The 23,535-nt window shown below is 40.2% G+C and overlaps 3 protein-coding genes across 8 annotated transcripts; 1 reads left to right on the forward strand and 2 right to left on the reverse strand.

Annotated features, from left to right (window-relative positions):
• The first annotated feature begins 738 nt into the window (after nt 1-738).
• LOC124289674 lies at nt 739-3,290 on the forward strand. 2 transcript variants are annotated; one of them, XM_046726289.1, is made up of 2 exons: nt 739-919; nt 2,052-3,290. In XM_046726289.1, exons 1-2 carry the CDS (start codon nt 754-756, stop codon nt 2,837-2,839), a joined length of 954 nt encoding a protein of 317 aa, XP_046582245.1. In that variant the 5' UTR covers nt 739-753; the 3' UTR covers nt 2,840-3,290. The 2 variants fall into 2 exon arrangements, with proteins under 2 accessions (XP_046582245.1, XP_046582246.1); XM_046726290.1 differs by lacking the exon at nt 739-919 and adding an exon at nt 1,042-1,202.
• A 3,639-nt stretch (nt 3,291-6,929) lies between these two features.
• On the reverse strand, nt 6,930-8,355 carry LOC124289645 (extracellular matrix protein 2-like). The gene has a single exon (XM_046726251.1). The coding sequence runs from the start codon at nt 8,353-8,355 to the stop codon at nt 7,201-7,203; it is 1,155 nt and encodes a 384-aa protein (XP_046582207.1). The 3' UTR covers nt 6,930-7,200.
• Nucleotides 8,356-12,036: 3,681 nt separating this feature from the next.
• LOC124289672 lies at nt 12,037-20,265 on the reverse strand. 5 transcript variants are annotated; one of them, XM_046726282.1, is made up of 4 exons: nt 20,155-20,206; nt 15,313-15,376; nt 13,958-14,789; nt 12,037-12,956 (listed from the first exon to the last, which is right to left on the reverse strand). In XM_046726282.1, the coding sequence occupies exons 2-4, from the start codon at nt 15,363-15,365 to the stop codon at nt 12,738-12,740; spliced, it is 1,104 nt and encodes a 367-aa protein (XP_046582238.1). In that variant the 5' UTR covers nt 15,366-15,376; nt 20,155-20,206; the 3' UTR covers nt 12,037-12,737. The 5 variants fall into 5 exon arrangements, 4 of the variants coding, with proteins under 4 accessions (XP_046582238.1, XP_046582237.1, XP_046582239.1 ...); XM_046726281.1 differs by lacking the exon at nt 20,155-20,206 and having other exon boundaries at nt 12,037-12,471; nt 12,694-12,956; nt 15,313-15,972; XM_046726283.1 differs by lacking the exon at nt 20,155-20,206 and adding an exon at nt 13,256-13,263 and having other exon boundaries at nt 13,827-14,789; nt 15,313-15,972.
• Between the last annotated feature and the right edge of the window lie 3,270 nt (nt 20,266-23,535).

Raw genomic sequence — 23,535 nt, forward strand, 5'->3', positions numbered from 1 at the left:
ACACCCCATGTATTTATGTAGACGCAGTCGCACTTGACGTTGGCTGACGTAATGTTGTGATATCAGATGAATGTCACGTGGTATTGGTCTTAAATCTTTTAATAAATCGAATTCCGTCTTATTAAAAGCTCGTAAATGAACCCCAGATCTGTTTCGTCAATACACTGTCAATAATGTTTGTATTTAAAAATGTATGTAAGTAAATATTCCACGAGTAATTAACCTTGTTTCTCCCATGGATATAGTAATGACTGGCTGAAGTATGGATTCCTAGCTTTTTTGTGCATAAGTTTCAAGTTATATCAGCCGAAGGATATCGTTAACAGAATAAATTGGTTGACCTTTCATTTCAGGGACCCACACATTATCACGTGTACACACGCGCGCATGTCACATGCTTAGCTGGTTTTCAAGTATTTGTTTGGGTATTTCTGTTTTGTTTAAAGCCGCACTCAGAATTATTTCAGTTATATTGTGGCGGTCTGTAAAGAATCTTGACCAGACAAATCCAGTGGTCAACATCATGAGCATGATCTACCAATTCATCGAGCCTGACCACCTGATCCTGTTAGTCGCCTTTTAGGACAAGCTGAAGACCAATTCTAACCCGGATATTCACGGGTCTCAGCAAATGTAGATATGTAGGTAAAACTGCATAATCGGTCACTTTTGCATAGTAAATGTACAAGAACGTGTATAAAATACAAGCATGCGAATTTACGATTATTAACAGGGCTTATATATCAATATTACATGCACTGCAATGACGGGTGTTCTAACAGGCGCTCACTGCAAGTCGATAATCGATATCACCCAGCGCATGCCAGGCCCTATCTTTTGATTGCAATCTACAAACTATCTGTACCTCGGATACTGTTGTCAATACTTCGGGGATTCCCCTCGGGAACGGTAATACCAGGTAAGTCGTTGTACACAAATATACCTGACGGATGGGTTGAACACTGGTCCTTTGTCGCCGTACATGTAGACGTGGCAGATGGACGCATACGTTCCTAATACAGTGCTGTCGTGTCAGATATCACCTGATAGGTTTATCCCCATTTTCACTTTACTGCCTAACGACTTGGTACTCACACACTCACATATACGAACCGATGTGTCATGTGATCTGACCTATGAAGCACGTCGCATGACATAGCTCAAATCGTGTTCAGGAATTACTCGGTACTGGTGCCATTCTGGTATGTTGAACACGTTTTGCTATACATCATACTTTAAATATCATCCAGGTTTCATATTATGATTTAATCAATGTTTATCCGAGAATTAGGTCATCCAGCCCATATTACAGTGATACATTCTTATGTATATATATCAATAACATATATAAATATGTTTGTGTGTGTGTGTTTGTGTGTGTGTGTGTGTGTGTGTGTGTGTGTGTTCATGAAACAATAATGCATACTGTGATACACATAATATACACTACGTTTATACAATTTGGCGACATACACAATACACCATTACTACAAGAATATGGATATACATACAGAGCTTCACATATTAAGGTTCTTTGCTATTTAACACCGCATTACATTCTTTTGGTCAGACAAACCTGTGATTGATATTATGAACATAAACGGGTTACAATAGCATGCAACGAACCAGGGTGCCGAGATAGACTACCCAATCCGTTACCCCACGACCTCGGTAGCTGCTGAGCATCAGTTTAACCTGTCATCACTTCATAGAGTGAGTGAGTGAGTGAGTGAGTGAGATATAAATAACGAGACTGTCAGAAACCAAAGGCAACACGGAAATCTGGGGACCAAAGTGGAATAGACGAGACAGCATTTAGGTAACACAGGGACAAAAAATTATATTTGAACAAAATTCAAATTAATTTGTAACATTTGATGTTGACTCTACGTCTGTGAAGAGCAGAAACATAATATTAGGTTTTAAGCCCATGTCTGGTGTCCTCCGCCGTGGTATTGCGGGAATATTGCTAAAAGCGGCGTAAGACTAAAATCACTTTATGTTTAGAATTTGATCTCATTTCGTAATCAGTCATCTACCCTTTGCCCTAGATATCAACATGCCAAGCAAACTGACGGACCTTGATGACGTCATTAAGAAGTGGGCGTGGGCGACATTTATTAAAACAAAAGGACAACACGACTACAACGACTACCAGCTACACGTGGTGTGGGATGGTGTCCGATTTAGTACAGAGCAGCCCACGTATTTCTTTGGGAGATACGATTACAAAACACCCAGATCAACGTCCCTTTTCAAGGCCAATTACGACAACCACACCGACGTCACGCATGACCATGAGATAAGAGAACAACGCACGACATCGGCGACAGCGAGGGTTACAATAAGACGAGGTTTTTGTCGTGGTGCGGATGTAGGTATAAAACTTACCGCTCCCGAAGATGTCGCAGCCGCGTTTAACAACGGCATATTCATCGCCGGTGAGGAAGACAACAGGGCAGATAACTCTATTTCCTGGGTGATCAAGTACAGCGTGACAGCGCCACCTATGCGGAGAACCACTGCCATGGTAAGGGTCGTTGAGAAACGTTTCAAATGCCGCTTCAGAACCACCGTGGGTATACAGGGACGGGTCGTTGTGGTAGTTGTAAACACCACTGACAACAGTCAGGTTCGAATTCAGGTCGAGGGTGACATTGCAACTATCATCGGAGACGCAATATACCGAAGTGAAATATATTTCCCTAACTGTGCCTATGTTCAGGGAGACATGGTCAAGTGGCCAGTTATTGGTAAACTACATGTCTCGCATGGCGTGTCACAAGAAATGGACCTTGCACAAGAGCAACTACCTACTGGAGTGGATTCCAGAACCTAGGTTGGGCTGACGTTAAAATGCATTTCTCAAATGATATATCGAAGGGGATTTGTTGATGTCAACAATGGATATTTATATGTAAATTTCTTAAACAAAACTGATTGTTCAGTTAGACAAAGCTGATTGTTCAGTTACTTAAACTAAACTGATTATTCAGTTACTTAAACTAAACTGATTATACATTTACTTTAAAACCAAACTGATTGTTCGGTTCTCCCTTACACAGAATACAGCAACACGTTTTGAAGCAATAAGCGATGGATGCCTTGAGATACGATATCCTGACAGTGTGTTCCAGGGAAATATTGTACTTTGCTGATTGTATGCTAAAGTTTAGTAAAATTTATATTCATCAACATTGTCATTGTTTTCAAAGGTACAGACAGAATAACTGTATGTGTGAACGGTGTTACCTGTGTTTTCACATTAAAGGCGGATGTTCCTTCCTCAATCAAGTATTTTGTTTCTTTGTTTGCTTGACGCCATATGGGCTTAAAATTGCGACCTGAAACGTTGCTCTTGGTTTGCTAGAGTGTAGGAAGTTAAATCTCTGTCTGTCTGGGAGAGCCTCATTTCAAATTTACCTAGACTGGTGAACATCTGATCAGTGAACTGAATCGAACTGACGATATATATATAAATATCTGTTTGAGCAAATATAACCTTATATCGTGTATCAAGGACATTTGTTTCTTTCAGTGTAAAGCTTACTTCCAAGCCAAACAGGAATCTGCGTTAGAATAGTTAACGTTGTGTGACTGTGATTGTACACTAGACCTAAACTCTTTGGGTGAGTGAGTATGGTTTTGCAATCTTTAAGCAGTATTTCAGCAGGATACAGCACAACGTACCCAACTGTAAAGGGGCTTTTGTAAATTACGAGCCTAAATTAAGGACATTGTTTTGTTACAGGTAGCTTGAAAGCAGTTTAAAACAGAACGAAATATATTTTTTCAACCATTTACAAGAAAAAACATTATCCCTATTTAAAAATATATTATATATTCCCCTACCCCCTCCCTACTGGAAACAGACCATTCCACTAAATGAGGAATTTAGTTAGAATTGAGTGAGTGAGTGTTTTATGCACTTTTAGTAAGGTGGTTTTATATTGAGGTGGGTGTTTATATTGAGATCACTCTATATATTAAGATAGGATATGACTGTATATATTGAGGCGGGTGTTTATATTGAGGTGACTGTTTATATTGAGGTGCTTGTTTTCATTGAGGTGACTGTATATATTGAAGTGGGTGTTTATATTGAGATGACTGTATATGTTGAGCTGCCTGTATTGTTTTAGGTGACTGTTTATATTGAGGTGCCTGTTTTCATTGAGGTGACTGTATATATTGAGGTGGGTGTTTGTTTGAGGTGACTGTTTATATTGAGGTGCTTGATTTCATTGAGGTGACTGTATATATTGAAGTGGGTGTTTATATTGAGATGACTGTATATATTGAGCTGCCTGGTTATTTTTAGGTGACTGTTTATATTGAGGTGCTTGATTTCATTGAGATGACTGTATATATTGAGGTGGGTGTTTATATTGAGGTGACTGTTTATATTGAGGTGCTGGTTTTCATTGATGAGTGACTGTATATATTGGAGGTGGTCGTTTATATTAAAAGGTGATCTGTTTTACAACAAAGACATTGAGGTGTTTGTATTCACCGAGGTGATCTGTATGTGATGAGATGACTGTATATATTGAGCTATCGTTCTGCCTAATGTTTCAAGTCAATTCTCCTGAGTTGTAAACTTCCACGACCTGAAGAACCTCTGCTGCCTGTTGACTTAACGCTCAAATACTCTCATATTATCATATTACGGGTGGGTGAGCTTCAAAGGTAATCAAAACAGGGTATTATAACGTCGTATTGATACTTATGTGGGGTGAGCATCTCTAAGTTGTGCTATCGGTTTTCAATTTCCGAGTTGTAAACTTGTGAAGTGTGTGTGTGTGTGTGTGTGTGTGTGTGTGTGTGTGTGTGTGTCGTGTGTGTGTGAGTGTGTGTGTGTGTGTGTGTGTGTGTGTGTGTGTGTGTGGTTTAATTAGAAAACTGAAACACATGTATATTCATCACTTAACGAGTGAGTGAGTGAGTTTGGTTTTGCGCCACATTTAGCAATATTCCAGCAACATCACGGCGGGGGACACCAGAAATTGGCTTCACACATTGTACCCATGTGGGGAAGTAAACCCGGATCTTCAGCGTGACGAGCGAAAGCGTTAACCACTAGGCTACCCTACCGTCCCAGTTGGAATTGAACACCAACTCGGGGATGAATGTCATTGCTAGTATGTGACATATGTATCACTCGAACAACACACAGATATGCCCTGGCAAGATAAGGATGTATAGAACACTGAGCTATTGTTTAAAGCAGCATGGTGATGAGGTGATGACACTGTGCAGAATGGTCTATCTTCCAACCATAGCAGTTCAAGGAGATCCTTCTGAGGCTAAACACGGCAGCTATCCACAACCATGCTTTGTCAAAACTGCTTTGTTAACACACAGCCGTTGTAGCGTCGCATATGGCTGATGGTTTGTTAAACAACATTTGTGCACATGAGATCTTTAATTCCTGGGTATCACATGACTGAATGATATTTAAAGAATGACACTGCTGCATTGATATACGTTACTCTCACGATCACGTGACAACGCCGAGACAATCTCTATTTATAGCCTGGGTATTTCCAGATTGAAGGCGTAGGCGCAGTTTTGACACGCAATAACAGCTGTGGTGAATATAATTGTATCTATATATGCGTATATTTACAGTCTTTTATAATTGTCTGGTGTTAATCATATATGTGTTTATTAGAAACATATAATTGCACTGTAATTCGTCGAGGATCATTTTCTTCATCGATGTTTTAAAGTAAGGTATCCACTACCTCACGATATCTGAAGACAGCAGTGTGTGGTTGAAATACGTCTCCCTACCCTCCTCACCTGTACACCCCAACCCTTGGGGCGTTGTTACTGGTCAAATCTCTTTAAGGTAAAACATTTTCTGTGAAACAAAAATACACTTGTCCCATGTTTTGGTCCGAAGAGGTTTGAAATCCCGTGTGAACACGTGTCAACATTTAGCTGTGACTGAACAGTCCGGGGAGCGAGGACGCAAGTCAAGGATGACGTGAGCAAGGACCTTAACTGTGTTCATAAACATGTTCTCTCGTAAAGTGTAATCTCATCTGTTTTGGATTCGTAGGAGAGCTTTTAAAGTGTATCTACAAAACTGCAGGAGCTGAAGACACCCACCCACTTTACATCACACACACACACACACACACACACACACACACAAACACACTCAAAAACACACACTTTACACTCACTCACTCATACACACATGGCGTTACAGACCAAACAAACCACCAACAACAAGGTGAGGTGAGGTGAAATTGGCTTTAACGTCGTGCTTGAGAATATTTCGCTCATATGACGACGTGTATGCGTGTGTATGTGTATGTGCGGCTGCTTGTACTAGCCCAGACTTAAGCTGGTTTTATAGTGCTAGCCCACTGAGATACCATGCCGCAGTGAAGCATGAATACCCCACTCAGACACATTATACTGACTCCGAGCCGACCAGTCCTTGTTGTACCCATTAATGCCGAGCGCCAGGCAGGGACCAACAAGTACCATATTTTAACGTCTTTTGGTATGAGGCGGTCGGGGATCGAACCCGCGACCTTCCGCTCTCCGGGCGGACGCTCTAACCACTACACCACGGAGGCGGTTCACCACCACCACCACCACAACAACAAACAAACAAACACACACACACACACACACACACACACACACACACACACACACACACACACACACACACACACACACACACACACACACACACACACACACACACACACACACACACACACACACACACACGGCGTTTCGGACCAAACAAACCACCACCACCAACACACACACACACATTAATCTGCTTACCTGGTGTACCTCCTTGCATCAGTATATATAGGTATATAATCGGTCTCTCTCGCACACTTTGTCAATAAACAGAAACGTGTTTATGTGCACTAGAATTAAAAGAAGCACAGGCGAAGACATAACAGGTCTATTTTAGACATGATAATCCTAGAACCCGCTGAATAGCTCTGGTTAACAATCTAAGGTTGACAGTTTGTGAGCAAGTCTTTCATTTTCTTAGACGTGTTGAGGCAGTGACCTTCAAGGTCCGGCTTCTTTGTGACTCCGCTCCACCACTGGGGAATGTCACTTGAACAGGTGCATACTGGATTCTGTACTGTCAGGTACAACAGCTTTGGTAAGGAGCGAATAACACAGAAGGAGAACACGACATTGTTACGTCTGTTAAACTCTAAAGAGAGCTGTCTGGTCCAGATTTGTATCTCCAATTAACGCATTGACAGGCAAGGGCGAAGTCAAATAATTTCCTCCCAAGAAGATTGTTTTAAGATTTGGCAAATGACTGAGGTCCTTCTCACTGATAGCTGTTATGTGATTGGTGTACATATTGAGCTCTTCTAACTTCGTCAACCGTTGAAGATTAGCAGGGATCGTTTTCAGGCCACCGTGATTTGCAATCAATCGTACAATACCGGTGGGCAGCTTTGAGATGTCCATCGTCGTCATTGGGTTCCCGCTAATGTCCAGATAGGTGACAGTCTTCAAATTTGAAAGTCCATCGGGGGTTGTGTTGAGTTGATTGTAGGAGATTGTAAGGAACTGGAGTTCAGTTTGAGATGCAAATGAATCCCCCTTGATACTAGTTTCCGTCAGTTTATTATAGCCCATATCTAGCTCTGTCAGCTTGGGAAAATGCTTTAAAACGTCGGGTACCTGGGTCATCCCCATCCTGATCAAAATTAACTTTGTAAGCGTGTCATTCAGAAGAACGAACTTGTCCAAATCTGGAACAAAACGCGGACTGTCAGAGAGATCCAGGAATTCAAGTCTTCTCATGTAGGCAAACTGACGAGTCCATGCGTAGGAAGTTCCTGAGAAGGATCTGGCACTGAATCTGGTCAGGCCCCTCCCGAGGGTACGCATAGCGTCGTTGTCCCATTGAGAAATGGCATTGCCATCCAGAGCCAGGTCGGTGAAGGCATTCAGCTTTCTGAAAGCTGGAGGAAGAGAGGTCAGCCCACAGTTGACCATACTGAGTTTATTCAAGGTTGCTTCTTGTCCCTGGAAGGCATTATCAGCAATGGTCACAGGCTTCAATAGATTCATCGTGTCCAGGATTAATTCTTTGATTTTGATATTCTTAAATGCGTTATCTGGAATGACAGAGATGCTGTTGTAGTTGAGGTAGACGGACCATGACTTGCGTGATGCTGTAAAGACGGGTATAGTTTTGAGCTGGGCTTGACCACAATGGATGCTGTCACCTCGACACAGACATGGGTAAGGTGCTGGACAAGCGTTGTCAGGTTGCAGGAGAAATGATGACACACAGGGTACGTAGAGCACCATCAGTGCCAAAACCTTGGAACACAGAGGCATCTGGAGATAAAATAATGTCCATGAGTGTTCTTACGTAGAACACCATCAGTGCCAAAACTTGGAACACAGAAGCATCTGGAGATAAAATAATGTCCATGAGTGTTCATACGTAGAGTACCATCAGTGCCAAAACCTTGGAACACAGAAGCATCTGGAGATAAAATAATGTCCATGAGTGTTCATACGTAGAGTACCATCAGTGCAAAACCTTGGAACACAGAGGCACCTGGAGATAAAATAATGTCCATGAGTGTTCATACGTAGAGCACCATCAGTGCCAAAACCTTGGAACACAGAGGCATCTGGAGATAAAATAATGTCCATGAATGTTCATACCTAGAGCACCATCAGTGCCAAAACATTGGAACACAGAAGCATCTGGAGATAAAATAATGTCCATGAGTGTTCATACGTATAGCACCATCAGTGCCAAAACCTTGGAACACAGAAGCATCTGGAGATAAAATAATGTCCATGAGTGTTCATACGCAGAGCACCCGGCTCGTCATGCAATTAGTATTCATCTGAAGATCACGTGGCACGTTTTTCAATAAGTTTTCATATAAATGATCGAAAGAACGGCATGTGCATATTTGTGTTCTTCACTCTCTCTGTGTGAGCTTGCCTATGTAAAGGAGAGAATTTATGTGAATGTGTGTGTGTGTGTGTGGTGAGAGAGCGTATATGCACGTGTGTGTGGTGAGAGAAAATATATGTGTGTGTGGTGAGAGAGAATATGGATGTGTGTGTGTGTGGAGAGAAAGAATATGTGTGTAAATATGTGTATGTGTGGTGTGAGAGAGAATATATGTGTGTGTGGAGAGAAAGAGAACATGAATGTATTTATATGTGGAGAGAGAGAAGATGTGTGTATAGTACGGGTGGTGAGAGAGAGAATGTGTGTGTGTAAGAGAGACGGATAGAGAGACGAGGGAGAGAGTGCAATGCCAGTGCCTCGTGGATTTCGAACCTAATAATAGATATCGCAATAAGGTCAGTGTTGTTTACCGAGTTAACATGGCGATGCCTTGTCGGCTTTGTCGCTTCTATTTATTATAATATTTTATGAACGAGCAGGGATTCTACAAGGAAAATACTTCATCCATGTTAGAGAAATATTTTGTTTTGTTACATGGGCCTATTGGGAAAAATATGTTTTTGAAATAATCACATATGGTACAGATATCAGTGATGGGAGGCGTCTTGGCTTTCATAGCATTTTATCTCTTATAACAAGAGCACGTTATGGTATTCGGATATCATTATAGTAATTTATACCAACACTATATTCGGAATTCATATTTTCAATAAATCTCTCCTACCTTCCATGGCAACATGATCCTGGTACCAGAGACTGGTCCTTATCTTATCACGCAGTCGTAGATATAACGGCATAGTTAAAGGCCCATACCACAGTTTCCATGTACAATACATGTATATATTAGCAACCATCGATTTTTTGAACATATCGTCGTGTGAGCCAGAACGAAAAGTAAAAGTGTACAGCATTATCGCCTTTTCCCATTCATCAGGGAAGATGTAAGAGTGAGTGAGTGAGTTTTGTTTTACCCCACTTTAAGCAATATTCCAGCAATATCACGACGGGGACACAGAAATGGGCTTCACACATTGTAACCATGTGGGGAATCAAACTCAGGTCTTCAGCGTGACGATCGGACACTCTAACCTTTAGGCTACCCCACCGCCCCCTGAAGTAGCCCTGGACCGCTATTGGAAACAAAGTAGGTGCTTCATGCCTCGACAGATTTACCTTAGTTATTGTTGTATATATTGTTTACAGTTTTAAGTTAACTCTTCACTAACATACGGCAGCAGTTAAGTCATCAGTTAAATTATTTACTTTTAAACTATAGTTTAAACAAGTGTAATGGGCAATCTGTTTCAATTTCTCTTCCGAATATGTTTTCCCTAAACAAATTCGTGCAATGACAACGCCGATCGAATCTTTAACAAACAGCCTGTATCTGATAGAAGGCGAATTATTACACCAACAGACGGTTAACCAGAGCAGACTTCACTTTTACCTGTATATTTGGACCAAAGAATGGTTGCTGCATGATATATTAACTGATTGTGTACTTTCACGGATGTTTGATGCCGACTGCCCTCGCTACAACTCTGTATTTAAATATTTATTTAAATGTTTATCTTAATTTCAGTATAACAGTAGTGGAAAAGTTATATGCATACTCTTCTTCTGTATTCCCTTTACTTCAATACTTCAATCTACATGTAGAATGTCTAAATATACTATTCAAAAAGAAACGCATAGGCGTTTTGTATTTTAAAAAAAAATCTATCAATTACCTATCGTGTTCAAACAATTGACAAAATATGTAACAACAGTGTTGATAACATGATTTTACATAATTGCACAAGTAAACAATCGGCCTTACTTGAAAATGTTGATTTTGATCAGATTTCTTACAAGGATTAAAAAGGCATCACCACAACGCAACAGAAATCACCTTCCAGTTGAAATTGTGCAGCAAAGAGCATGCACTGTCTGTCTATAAAAATCCAGATTACTTTTGGAAATCGGCATAACTCTATTGGATGTCGGCATGGTACTGCTTGTAGTTAGCACTACGTATTCATCATATATACAATCCATTTCAATAACATTTATAATTTACATATCACATATAAACATATGTGTAATTCCAAAGTTAACAGATGTTACATTTGATCATTTCCTAAATGGCATTGTGTATTCACGGCTAAATCGAAGCCGTGCCAATTTACACTTATCAGAGGGCTCCATAAAAGTACGTGAAGTAGTGAGTGAGTGAGTGGGTTTAGTTTTACGCCGCACTCAGCAATATTCCAGCTATATTGCGGCGATCTGTAAATAATTGAGCCTGCACCAAACAATCCAGTGATCAACAGCATGAGCAGCGATCTACGCAATTGGGATACGATGGCATGTGTCAGCCAAGTCAGCGAGCCTGACCACACGATCCCGTTAGTCGCCTCTTCAGACAAGCATGGGTTACTGGAGATCAGATCCATCCCGGATCTTAGCCGATAGTACATGAAGTAGACAAACAGTTGTCCGGATTCCATTTTGGTGGAAGCCGCGGAGGGATGGGACTCAACCAAAATATGTAACCCCACATATAGCATATGTTACATTTGACCACTTTCTAAATCACATGGTGTATTCAACCTGGCAGTTGTTGACGTGTGGAGGAGGTTGAGGTTCCCTGGCATGTGTGCCTCCACATCGTATTGTCCAACAGCTTTAACGAGGTTGTGAGTATGGTTTAACGCCGCTTTTAGCAATATTCCAGCAATATCACGGCGGGGACACCAGAAATGGGCTCCACACATTGTACCTATGTGGGGGGGAATGGAACCAGGGTGACAAGCGGACGCTTTAACCACTAGGCTACCCAACCGCTTTAACGAAGTACCACACACACGTGACGATTCATAGACACATTCACATGAAATAATCAGAATCGTAGAGTGGTTGCTGATTATTGCAGAAATGTGGAATACCAGTTTTACTTTCATAATTGCAATGAGGGCTGATAACTTTGGAATGATGTATTCTTTCAACAATATCTGAAATATATCGTTTAATAAATTATGTTATAGAATTGGAGGGATACGCGAGTTGTAAATATTGGAGTAAATTGTGAAAACGACACGTAATTGTTTAAATTATTTATTTACAGGATGTATACGCATGTAAATTGTTTAATGGTTTACAATCAACTCGAATAGTATCAGTACATTTCAGGTAAACTGGTAACGAAGTCAGGCTTCTAAAACATAATGTTATGCACAACAAAGAAAACGAAAAAAAATAGCTAAAATAATTTATATTATTGAAAGTTAATACATAAAACATTTTTTTTAAAATGTAACACAGGCCAGCGTCTAAACATACTGTAACAACAACAATATAACGGTACTGGCACTGCACAAATATATTAGAATGTTGATACACATTCCCTCCATATAATTATTATGCATAACAAAGTTAACGAAAATAATTTCTTTGGTTTCTTACTTCACGTAATTATTCACAATGAAACTACTTCCAACACCTCATGGGCACATCGTGTGAAGCCCATTTCTGGTGTCCCCCGCCGTGATATTGCCGGAATATTGCTGAAAGCGGCGTAAAACTAAACTCACTCACTCACTCATTCCAACACCAAAGACCTGGTCTGTACAAACAAACTGATCTCAATGTGCAAGCCGTCAGCCACTTAGAATCTAACATCCCTAACTTTGTAGTCTTGGTTATCTAAAACAAGTGTCTATATGTTTCACCAGAACGTCTATATTCTTTGTCCCTTTCGCTCCTTCTCAAACACTAAAATATTTCATAAGACATTGTACCTTCATCACTGTTGAGAAACGGCCTTGTCCCTCAGGTATTCTGTATAGTCCATCAAGCTCCGCTGTGATAAACTCGAATTAAGGCTGTGAAGCGAAAGACGTTTTTGAGAATTTGCAAATACGATTTCTCCTCCTCCTGACACAGTGTCCAATGACGGCCACGAACCCGTACTTGTAAAAAGTAGATTTCCAGTCCATGATGGGGGTTTCGGTTTCGGGGCATCCTAAAAGCAAACCAGTTCACAGCATAACACTAACCGATCAGGCTTTGTCCAACACATACACATACAGCAAGCAGAAGGTAAATGTTTCAGGAGAGGAGTTCCCGACAAAACTGAGCGTGAATCATCCACACGAAAACCTTTTTAACAGATCAGATAAGGGGCAACCCAAACTATTCTTATTGGTGGTGACATTCAGACTTTAAAAAACACTGAAGGTACATGCGAAAGGCAAAAAGAAATCGACTTAAGTATTCTCAATTCTCGCAACTCCGATCATTCAGATTCTTCATTACTATTATTTTCTTATCTTTCGTTTGAGTATTGTCCAATATGATAACCGTTGTTATATCAGCAGTTATTTTGTACAGGTGCAAATGAGAAAACTTTATGGTAAGTCCCAAAAGAAGCATACATCCTCTCCATGTGATAGAATAAACTCTCTTAAACTTTGGTGGGAATTGGGTTGATTGGTTGGTCGTGTTTTTAACGCCGCACTCAGCAATATTCCAGCTATATGGCGTTGATCTTAAGATAATCGAGTCTAGACCAGACAATCCAGTGATCAGCAGCATGAGCATTGATCTACGCAAATGGGATACGATGGCATGTGTCAACCAAGTCAGCGAACCTGACCACCCGATCCCGTTACTCGCCTTTTACGACAAGCATGGGATGCTGAAGGCCAATTCTAACCCGGATCTTCGAGTCGGTGGGAATTAAGAACAACATATCGTAAAAACGAAGATGAAGAGCTCTTCTGTAGACAAGGACCTATAGCATGCTAGCAGCTGACTGAACCACAGTAAGAGCTCTGTAATAGAATAGTGTGTGATAGAGTGAATGTTGTTTGACGCAGCTGATGGTTGCAGCCGGCAAAAGACATCTGGAAAGTACGATGGTGTTCAGAAAAAAATTCTTCTTGTGTAACCAAACAAGTCTTCATCAACATCCAGTGTATCACCATCGAAGTCGGTAGTGTCATCCGAGCTGTCTGCACTTACGTGGCCACCCGCGATGTCATCATCTTCTACTTGGCTTTGGTCTTCACGATCCTCACGATTTCCTTCTACAGTGTTTTGGGGTTTTCTTTTGCTGTCCTCCGGTATTTCTTCATACCAATACCTTGTTTTCACTTCAACCCCGTATCTGAATGCAATATGTCCTTCGATCGGCCAGACGATGTGGTTTCCCTTGCAAGTGACGTAATCAGGAAACAGGTCCTTAAAATCTTGAAAGATAGTGACAATAGAACTTTGCGCAGTAACTGGAACTTCGGAAATGTTGCTTGTAATGTTAGCAATGACCGTTCCACGGAGAGTCTCTGTCATCGTGAAGTCACAATGGTATTCCTTTTGAAGAATTAACATTTGGACAATTGTGTTTTTCTGAGCAATGGCATCAAACGATGTCTTCCCCTTCCACTTTCTGGTTCGTTCAGTCTTTTTCCCATCTTCATTGATTACAATTTCCTCGTTGAAATGAGACGCTGTAGCCCGAATCTTCTTAGGAACAGTGAGATTTATATCCCCTGTATTTCCCCGAGTAAATCCCCTTTTAAGAGTTGTAGTAGCAGTAGAAGTTGATGTTTCACTGGCCTCAAATTCTTGAGGTTGGTTTTTCTTCGTATGATTCTCGAAGCTTGTTGTAAGTAGCACCTGTGGGGCTGGATCTTTGACATACTTCTTGTTCTCAAAATCATCAAAAGACGAGGTAAAGTTCAGCTTCTTCCATATTATATCCATACGAATATCTTTAGCCTCAGGTTTTGTTACTTTGTACATCTTCGTTGCCCATTCTTCGACAATGTCGAGAAGGTCTGGCACAGTTGGAGACCTGAATAAAAAAACCGGAATCGTAAATTGTTATGAACTATTTTTGTACAACCTAAACATCCCAAACTGTGGATAATTCAAATTAAGTGATAACGAAATAACAGCAAACACGAGATGACACTTAGGAAATCATGAAAGAATGTTTAATGTGAGATTTTGAGATAGGAAACTCGAAATAAGGTCCGAACTTTGGATCAAGAATCGGTGTACATATCATGATGCCTGTCTGATACCATAACTTTTGGTTCGGGAAACTACAACCTGACTACAACTCAAACCCTAATGAAAGACCCTCGCCCCAAAAAGGGGAATATGTATGGATTATCTGCCAAAACACTCATGCAAAGAAACAACCCTGAGCGGGTCAGGAAACACACCCCGTTTCCTCAACACGTGGCAATGACATACTCAGATTCGTACAGTACCTCTACTTCACTTGAGATATTTCGTTTGTAAAGTTTTTGCCATTTGCTTTATGAGATATACTTAAAAGAAACGACAGTAATGACATGTTTTCTACATACCTTGCACTTCCAGTTTGCTTCGTTGTGGAATCCTCAATACCCTGTTTTTCCATAGTTTGTCAATCTGTGGAGTAAATAGTTGAGTTAATTTGACGAAGAACCGAATCCGACATGCGTTGTTTATACTGCACCACGACTGCGACTGGGCTTTGAATAATGCACCGAACGGAGCAGAGTCTAGTGGAAATTCTCCCACGTCAGTGAGTATTTTAAGATCAACTAAGGAACCACGAAAACTGTGGAAATACCAGTACTAATATAGAGATGATTATTGAACGCAAAATCCATTGTTCAGTGAGTTCCATTCCATACAGCGAAGGAGCTGTATTTAGTTACACATCAGCGGGCACTACCTGATCTAGTACCGTTGACGTAACGACACCTGTACCTATATATAGCATACGGTTAGCAAAACAACCCTGCGCGCCGCTATTGATTTGAGTTGGACAACATAAGTAGTGCGTAAACATTATCACCGTGCCTGTATATGTGGTAACTGAGGTTAGCGCTTATCAACGATCTGTGTGGACACTCTCATACACACCTGAGTAAGTTTCAAAACATTCCAACAAAATCACGGAAGGGGGCATCAATAATGGGCGTCATGCATTGTACTCGTGTGGGGAATCGAACCCGGTGTAACAGGCCAGAGTATACCCGTCCCAGACTATACCCGGGGTTAAACTGGGCTAGCCCAGACTATACCCCAGGTATAATCTGGGCTAGCCTCGTTTATACCCCCGGGGTATATTCTGAACTAGGCCATAGTATACCCCCCAGCCCAGATTATGCCCCTACAGAAAACAAGTGATTAAGGATACTACTATAATTTTATTGTACTTCTCACACAATTAAACACTGGTTACAACATTGAAATGGTCCGATACATTTTCCAGATACAAAGCATAATCAGTGCGAGTTTTCAAGCTGAAGCTGGCAGGGTACATCAGCCATTGCATTGACTGACCAACTGCACTGTATATATAGATGTCACATTTTAACAGACTGGCTGTTGACATAACTTCTGCATCTGTTGCCCACACTCCATCTCGTGAAATTCCCGAATTAGTGATGTACTCATTGACATTTTGGTTCAGGAAATGTTTTAGTTCATCATTAATGTCATTGTTCATATGCTGAACCACTCGATCTCGGATAGTGATGTGACGGTCTTCGGATCCTGTCAGGCTGTAACTGATGCAGTCAATCACTTTCTCGACGTGACGAGAGAACGCTTTCACCACTATCCGAGCTGAGTATATTGGCAATAATATCTTATTTTTAAGAATATATCAGGGCTACTGATAAGTTTGAAATAAAGAGGAATAATTTTGAAAGACGTGGAGACTTCGGTCCTACATGGACGGTGGAAATACAACAGGAACTAAATAGATAGCTGTGACCGAATTTATTCAGATTACATATACTGATGTGAATATATTTACACTTTATTCTAATAAATCGTATAAAAACTTTAAGGAAGTTTATATTCTGAATATACAGTGTCGAGTTCGATCCTAAATTTGAAGTCAGTTCTATATGTTATCAAAGGTGCAGTTTCTCCAATCGTACAAAATATGCACAATCAAATTTGCAAGCTGAGAAATAATCATTAGATTATCATCTTCAAATTTTCACATATACATAAACATGTAGTTTATAAAATCGAAATTGCAATATGTGATATATACAGGTAATCAACAGTAGGGCTGCGAAATATAATCGGTTTACCGGTATTTACCGGTTCAGACATGAACACGATACGAATTGCGACAGGCTGATCGAAAACCGGTATTTTGACTTGCATTCAGAAAACTTCGTAACACTCGGAAATGTTCGGATATGTCCTTGTTTCATTTGTGCCAAATATTATTCACATTTTTATGTTATCATGATTAAAAGTTGTTATTAAAGCTTAATCAAGCTTAGTGATTTTGTTGTGTTTTTGCTCTATAAATCAAGAAGTAACTCGATTATAAGTTTAAAATACTTCATGCAATATATTGCAATACATATTGCAATACTTGCTTTCGCATCGCAAGATATCGCAATATGAAAATTCTCTGCAATACCCACCCTAATCAACAGACACTTTTTTCTTCCAGAAATAATCATTTGACACAAAAGAACTGTCTCGAAAAAACTCAAAGTTTCTATTCCAATTCAAAGTTGTTTGCCGAATTTGCTAAAAACAAAAATAGAGTGTACAGCTAGGACGTTTGCGAATTAAATAAACGATTTGGGATCCTTTTGTCGGGATGGTCGAACTTTGAGCCTCATTCCGATGATGTGAACAGCCGTGGTACTGATGACGGTTTGTGTAAAAGAAACGATAACTGTCTGGTCATAGGTACATCGAAAATCACCTTGCAACCTGCATATATCTACCAGTCATGCCAACAAAAATATTGTGGATAAATACACACAGACTTATGGATTAACAGATATTGAACTGATATTGCCACTTGCCATAATTATAGTCTAATAGCAATCAGTTCATCATTGTAATTACAGAACACAAATCTGTATGAAGGACAACGATGCGATTTCAAACGTATTTCAGTTATACACCAATTCTCATTAATGAGGTGCAATTGAAGTCGCCAGCCATTTGTTCAGTCCTGGGTCTTTGTTATGTGAAAGAGCATAATTATAGGGTAACGTATGTATCGAAATGTCATTTGATTCTTATTCCAAGTGGTAAAAGTAGAGCCGAAATTCAGACAGAATATCTGTAAATTCAGAAAGCAAAACGCCCCGCTTTCCTTGAGAAAGAACGATTGAGGATACAGTCCTCTTATGTTCCTTTGCCAAATTTATGATGATTAATATTGATTACCCTGATATTGTCTTTATGTATTACTAAAACAGTAAAGGAAGAACATTAGAATATTGTAATCCTGAAGAAAAAGGATGCTGATGTGTTTTAATCGATGTTTTAGGTAAGAAAAAGTATTATTCTTCATGATAAAAAGTTTAATGTTATTGCAACTGGCTATTGATCAAATACTCAGCTACTCATTGTTTGGTCTACTACGCCCACAGATTGTCGGCTAATCTAGTTATCTGGTTTGATTTGAGACTGTTTTTGCAATTTGTTGGTATTTTTAAAGGAACCTGAGTAATAATGATTTACAATGTGTATGTCAAAGGACTTCTAAAGTCTTTGAGCAGACATGTGTGTTACTAAAAGCTCATGCGGAATATTTGATAAGTTACTCAAATAATTCATCACATTGTCACTTAATTCTCTAGTCAGAAAAACTAGTCACGTACGTATCGGATGATATTATTTCATAATTCAAGGTGCCACATTTAGATAATAGCTGTATGGTTATTTGTAAAATGGTGTGGCTGAAAAAGTGATATGTAGTAGACCATCATCACCATTGTCATCATCATCGTCATCATCACCATTGTCATCATCATCATCATCATCACCATTGTCATCATCATCGTCATCATCATCGTAAGGTACGTCTTCCTGATACACCCGGATCTTTTGAAACACCATACCGGAACCGAACCTTCCCGATGATAGGCCAAACCACTTTCTTGGGGGTTATCTCATCACAGTCTGGTAGTATGGCATTACTGTCACGTAGAATCTGGGAGATATCATTTTCTACAATCAGTACGTTTTAGATGGTAATTCTGTGATCTTCACTTTCACCATCCCTCGGAAGGATACGTTCATCTTGAAGCTGCATTTGAATTCTTCTTCAAGTATTTCAAGCTCAGCAACAGTTCGCATTTCCTTCGGCGCTTTGACAGTCGTGTTGACGGCCCAGGAGAGAGAATTCTGTACCGTATTTTCATCCTCGCATTCAATAGTGACTTCGTTGCCGAACCCAGCTGTAGAGGTGAGCACTTCCGGTGGGACCGGAAGCTTGATTCCTGCATTGACCCCGCGTGTGAAGCCTTTGGACAGCGTCGTTGTCACTGTCGCAATCGTGGAACGTTGAGTCTGGAAGTTGTGCAGTTGATATTGCCTTGTCTCATTGTCGAATGTCGAACTGAACACGATCTGAGATTGTGGAACGCTTGATTTATGCTGCTTCGAAAGGTTGGTTGGGAGGAAAAGAAACGGACCTTATTCCAAACCACATCGAGCTGTGCATTGTCGATAGTCACAGCATTTTTCGTCCGAGTATATATTTTCCACGCCCATTGTTTGAGGAGTTCATCAAGATCGGTAACCGAGCTGGCCATCCTGTGATATGAAATAAACAAACAAAATGAGGCATTGTAAGATTCAATTGGGACATCGTCTACTTCTTTTTGAAGTCTTGACCTCCAAGTATAGATATGTATGGTACTGACATAAAATCCAGGATTCACGCCCTCGATCATAGAACCCGGGTACGCGAAAGGGGCAAATCTCATACATTTGTAGGCATTCACTTACGACCAATCAAAGAGTTGATACCCTAACATCAAGCATGATAGGAATGCATGACAGTTAACAGTTCATCACCGTCGGATGTGTTACTCCCTAGTCTTGGTAGTTACTATATGTCTTCCAGCAACAATAGAAGCAGCAGGAACACGAGCGGAAGCAGTCAATCCCACCATATAATAATTTTTACAAGTGTTACATTTACTCTCTCAATTTGTCATCTCTTATAGAAATCAGGGCGGTGGGGTAGCCTAGTGGTTAAAGCGTTCGCTCGTCACGCCGAAGATCTGGGTTCGATTCCCTACATGGAAACACAATGTGTGAAGCCCATTTCTGGTGTCCCCCGCCGTGATATTGCTGGAATGTTGCTAAAAGCGGCGTAAAACTAAACTCACTCACCCACTCACGGACTTAAGAAATCAACTGGGTACAGATTAACTTACCTACAAAACGTCGCAAACTTCAAAGCTGATTTCAGGTTCAACGTTGGTTCTCAAGTGGTGCTGAAGCAGTTGGAGTCCCCTTTATATAATGTCCATGGTACACGTGGCGGTAGTCAGGCCGTCGGGTGACTCGGAATATGTGTGGATATAAATAGAATCTGGTAATGTATGACTATATAACTGTTAGTGGGTCTAAAGTCGCTTTCTCTGACGTACTTGCAATGTATGACACCAGGCCTGTCCACCCGTTGTACCTATCTTTAGCCTTTCGTTTTTTTGACAGATAGATGACGAAGCGGCGGAGTTCCAAGTTTGTAAAACACAAGTATATAAGGGTATGACGCTACAAGTCACTGAGGTGCCCGTGTCTCCAATATTAAATTATTAATAAAACCTACGCAATGTCGTCTGATTGTCAGGAGATCCATTCATTTTTCAAGATATTTCACTTTGTTGTGTAAGGCCGCACTCAGCATTATGTTCCAGCTATATAAATTCCAGCTCAGATACTCCTGTCTGGGCCAGACAATCAAGAGATTGACATCATGAGCATCGGGATGTGGGATACGATCTCATGGAGCAACCAAGTCAGCGAGCCTGACCACCCGATCCCATTCGCCGTAAACATGGGTTGCTGAAAACATATTCTATATTATTTTCTGGCGATCGTTAAATTGTTAATGGTGGGCGCTACTGGTTCGTGAAATTGGGATGGGGAGGAGGGATGGGGTTGGGGGTTGGGGATCGGGCATTTACAGGGTCCTGTATGATTGATCCTGGCGATGGTAGGCAACAAAGAATATCTGTCTGGATGACTTCTTCACAAGCTGAGGTTTGGTTTAAGGATGCTTTTAATAGAATTTCAGTTGTATTAAGTGTGTTTGTGTAACGCATGGATGTCCAAGACGTTTATCACAACATTGTTCTGATGCTGACAAACCAAGCAGTGCGAACCAAAATTTGAACCACCAATCACAGGTTCCTGTCATATCTAGAGGAGCAACCCTGAGTGAGGGAATTAGGCCTTACACTTCTTTCAGCAATATTCCAGCAATTGCATGGTGGGACACCAGAAATGGACTTCGCACTTTGTACCCTTGTGGGGACTTGAACCTCTGTGTTTTATGCAAGGAGCAAGAGTTTTAACACTAGGCCACTGCATTGCCCCCTCACTCACCCTGGGCATGAAGAAACAAAACATTATGATAAATTATCAGTATTTTATTATCAGTTACATTACAAAATATATTGCATAATATAGTGTTGTGTGTTACAATGTCTATATACAAACATTGCAGCTCTATATCTGTACAAGTCTTGTTGATTTAACAAATACCCGTTCCCATGATGTTATGCAATAACAAGTATGATATACAGTTCATATGCAACTCTTCCCCATGGATATATATGATATACATGATGTGTGACGACCTTTAAACAAGAGGTAAATGTCAATAATACTCATATTTAAATTGAGGGCTAAAGGTCAATGTCCTTGTGGCGAAACAAAACGGCAATGAGGGATAACAGTCCGCCTTTTGCCAAATGGAATTTTCAAATTTTGAAATTGTGGCAATTTTGTAATATGCAAAAGATCAGACATGATCAAATAGGTGACAAGTAGATTCTTTTCTTTCTCACTTTTGAAGTTTTGACATGGTTGACAATACGACTGCAATGAGTGAAACCTCAAGTATAAGCAAGTCGATCCAAAATGAAACTGAACAAAGCAGACTTCCAGAAACCATATCTGATATATTTCATAATAATGTCAAAATTGTTTCTCAGTTCTTAAATTTGCAGATCCTGTATCACAAAAAGGACCCTTATTCATCACTGTCGTTTGATACTTTATTCCATCTAAAATGAAACATATGTCATGTTTCTGTGGAACATCACCAATCACATACCAAGCTTCAACAACTAAACACTATGGACACATAGATGATAATAATCTGCAGTTAAGTACCATTTGTCACTGTACAAGATTTTGATATAAACATATCAATCAGATGAGGATGGACAGAAAATGGGACAAATTTAGCAAATTTAGTTACTCTCAAGTAACATTTCATTGTGTTTGAAGATATTATCACAGTCCGCACAGCTGAACTAGCTCCCAGTAACATACATTTGAAAGTTCTGTTAAGCAAAGACACAAATCTTTCAGTTTTGGTTTGAGCAAATATACTGTGATTTTCATTTTCTTCAGAATGTCAAACATAACCATAATGGTCATCAGCCTATGCTGTAACATGCAACTTATACCATATCCAGTTTTATGAATGAAACAACTACCTCATAAGTAAAAACGAAGCTATTTGGAATTTATTTAATATTCAGACCTCATTTATGCGATGTCACTGTGTTATGTAAAAACCTTATTGCATACTTATTACTAGCCAAATTGAACAAATCAGAGATCATACATCGGCAACAGCAAAATCTGGGAGCTAAACAGGTTTTTTAGTTTGGGTTGGGTTCACCCCACACCCACAAACCCTATGATGGGTCATCAATGTTTGACAGAAGCTCTGGGCATTGGATATGTGTTCCGCTGGGACACAACATCATATCAAAGAAGGACCTACTTCAGACTGATTATCAGACCTTGCAAGGTTGATTGAAGTCCAGGTTACTTTAGACTTATGATGTATATGAATCTGATTATGACTAATGATTAGTACTCATTACACTGAGAAAACAAGACCTTGGGTACAGATAAAGGCTCCCAAGGTTCATCATCTCTGTCACTTGGGCAAACCCCTTTTTCCCCAAACACCTGGTATCTCAATAACGTCATTTCACCAAAATATTTGGAGGGCAGATGTCAATTATTGAAGGCATTCAGCATCCTTTTGTTCCAGAAGTAATGTCACAATCTTCATCTTGCTTACCACTAACTAAACACAGAAGTGCTCACTCATTCTCATCAAATTATCAATTCAAAGTGCCTCTTCTTTATGCCTGTTTGGCATAAATCTAATTTAAACATGTGGTTAAGTAATTGCATCAGGAGAATCTGTTGTCATGACTATGACGACAAAGAAGTTTCGCTACAAAGTCATGTATTTGAGCCAGTTAACAAGGCAGTTTGAGTACTGGTCATATCGCCACTTGTTGCAATTGAGAAGGAACTTAATAATTTTACTGGATGGTTAAGTTTAAGCATCATGCCAGTTCATCAAAACTCAAACCTAAGCTGTACTAGCAAATGGGTGAGTGAGTGCGTGGTTTTACGCCGCTTTTAGCAGGGGCATCAGAAATGGGCTTCACACATTGTACCCATGAGGGGAATTGAATCTTCGTTTTGAAAAGCGAATGCTTTAATCACTAGTCTACCCCACCAACCACTAGCAGACTGGACCAGGGTACTTATTA

Source organism: Haliotis rubra, unplaced genomic scaffold (assembly GCF_003918875.1).
Source record: "Haliotis rubra isolate DU_JTF1 unplaced genomic scaffold, ASM391887v1 Scf446, whole genome shotgun sequence".
Lineage (NCBI taxonomy): Eukaryota > Metazoa > Mollusca > Gastropoda > Lepetellida > Haliotidae > Haliotis > Haliotis rubra.

What these genes read in the sequence shown, in the direction of transcription:
- LOC124289674 (XM_046726289.1), top strand. Translation starts at nt 754, where the DNA reads ATGCACTGCAATGACGGGTGTTCTAACAGGCGCTCACTGCAAGTCGAT. An exon ending in CTCGGGAACGGTAATACCAG is followed by an intron (nt 920 to 2,051) that starts GTAAGTCGTTGT and finishes CCTTTGCCCTAG; the next exon opens with ATATCAACATGCCAAGCAAA.
- LOC124289645 (XM_046726251.1), bottom strand. Translation starts at nt 8,355, where the DNA reads ATGCCTCTGTGTTCCAAGGTTTTGGCACTGATGGTGCTCTACGTACCC.
- LOC124289672 (XM_046726282.1), bottom strand. Translation starts at nt 15,365, where the DNA reads ATGGAAAAACAGGGTATTGAGGATTCCACAACGAAGCAAACTGGAAGT. An exon ending in AAGCAAACTGGAAGTGCAAG is followed by an intron (nt 14,790 to 15,312) that starts GTATGTAGAAAA and finishes TTTTTTATTCAG; the next exon opens with GTCTCCAACTGTGCCAGACC. An exon ending in ATGACATCGCGGGTGGCCAC is followed by an intron (nt 12,957 to 13,957) that starts GTAAGTGCAGAC and finishes GTTTGCTTTTAG; the next exon opens with GATGCCCCGAAACCGAAACC.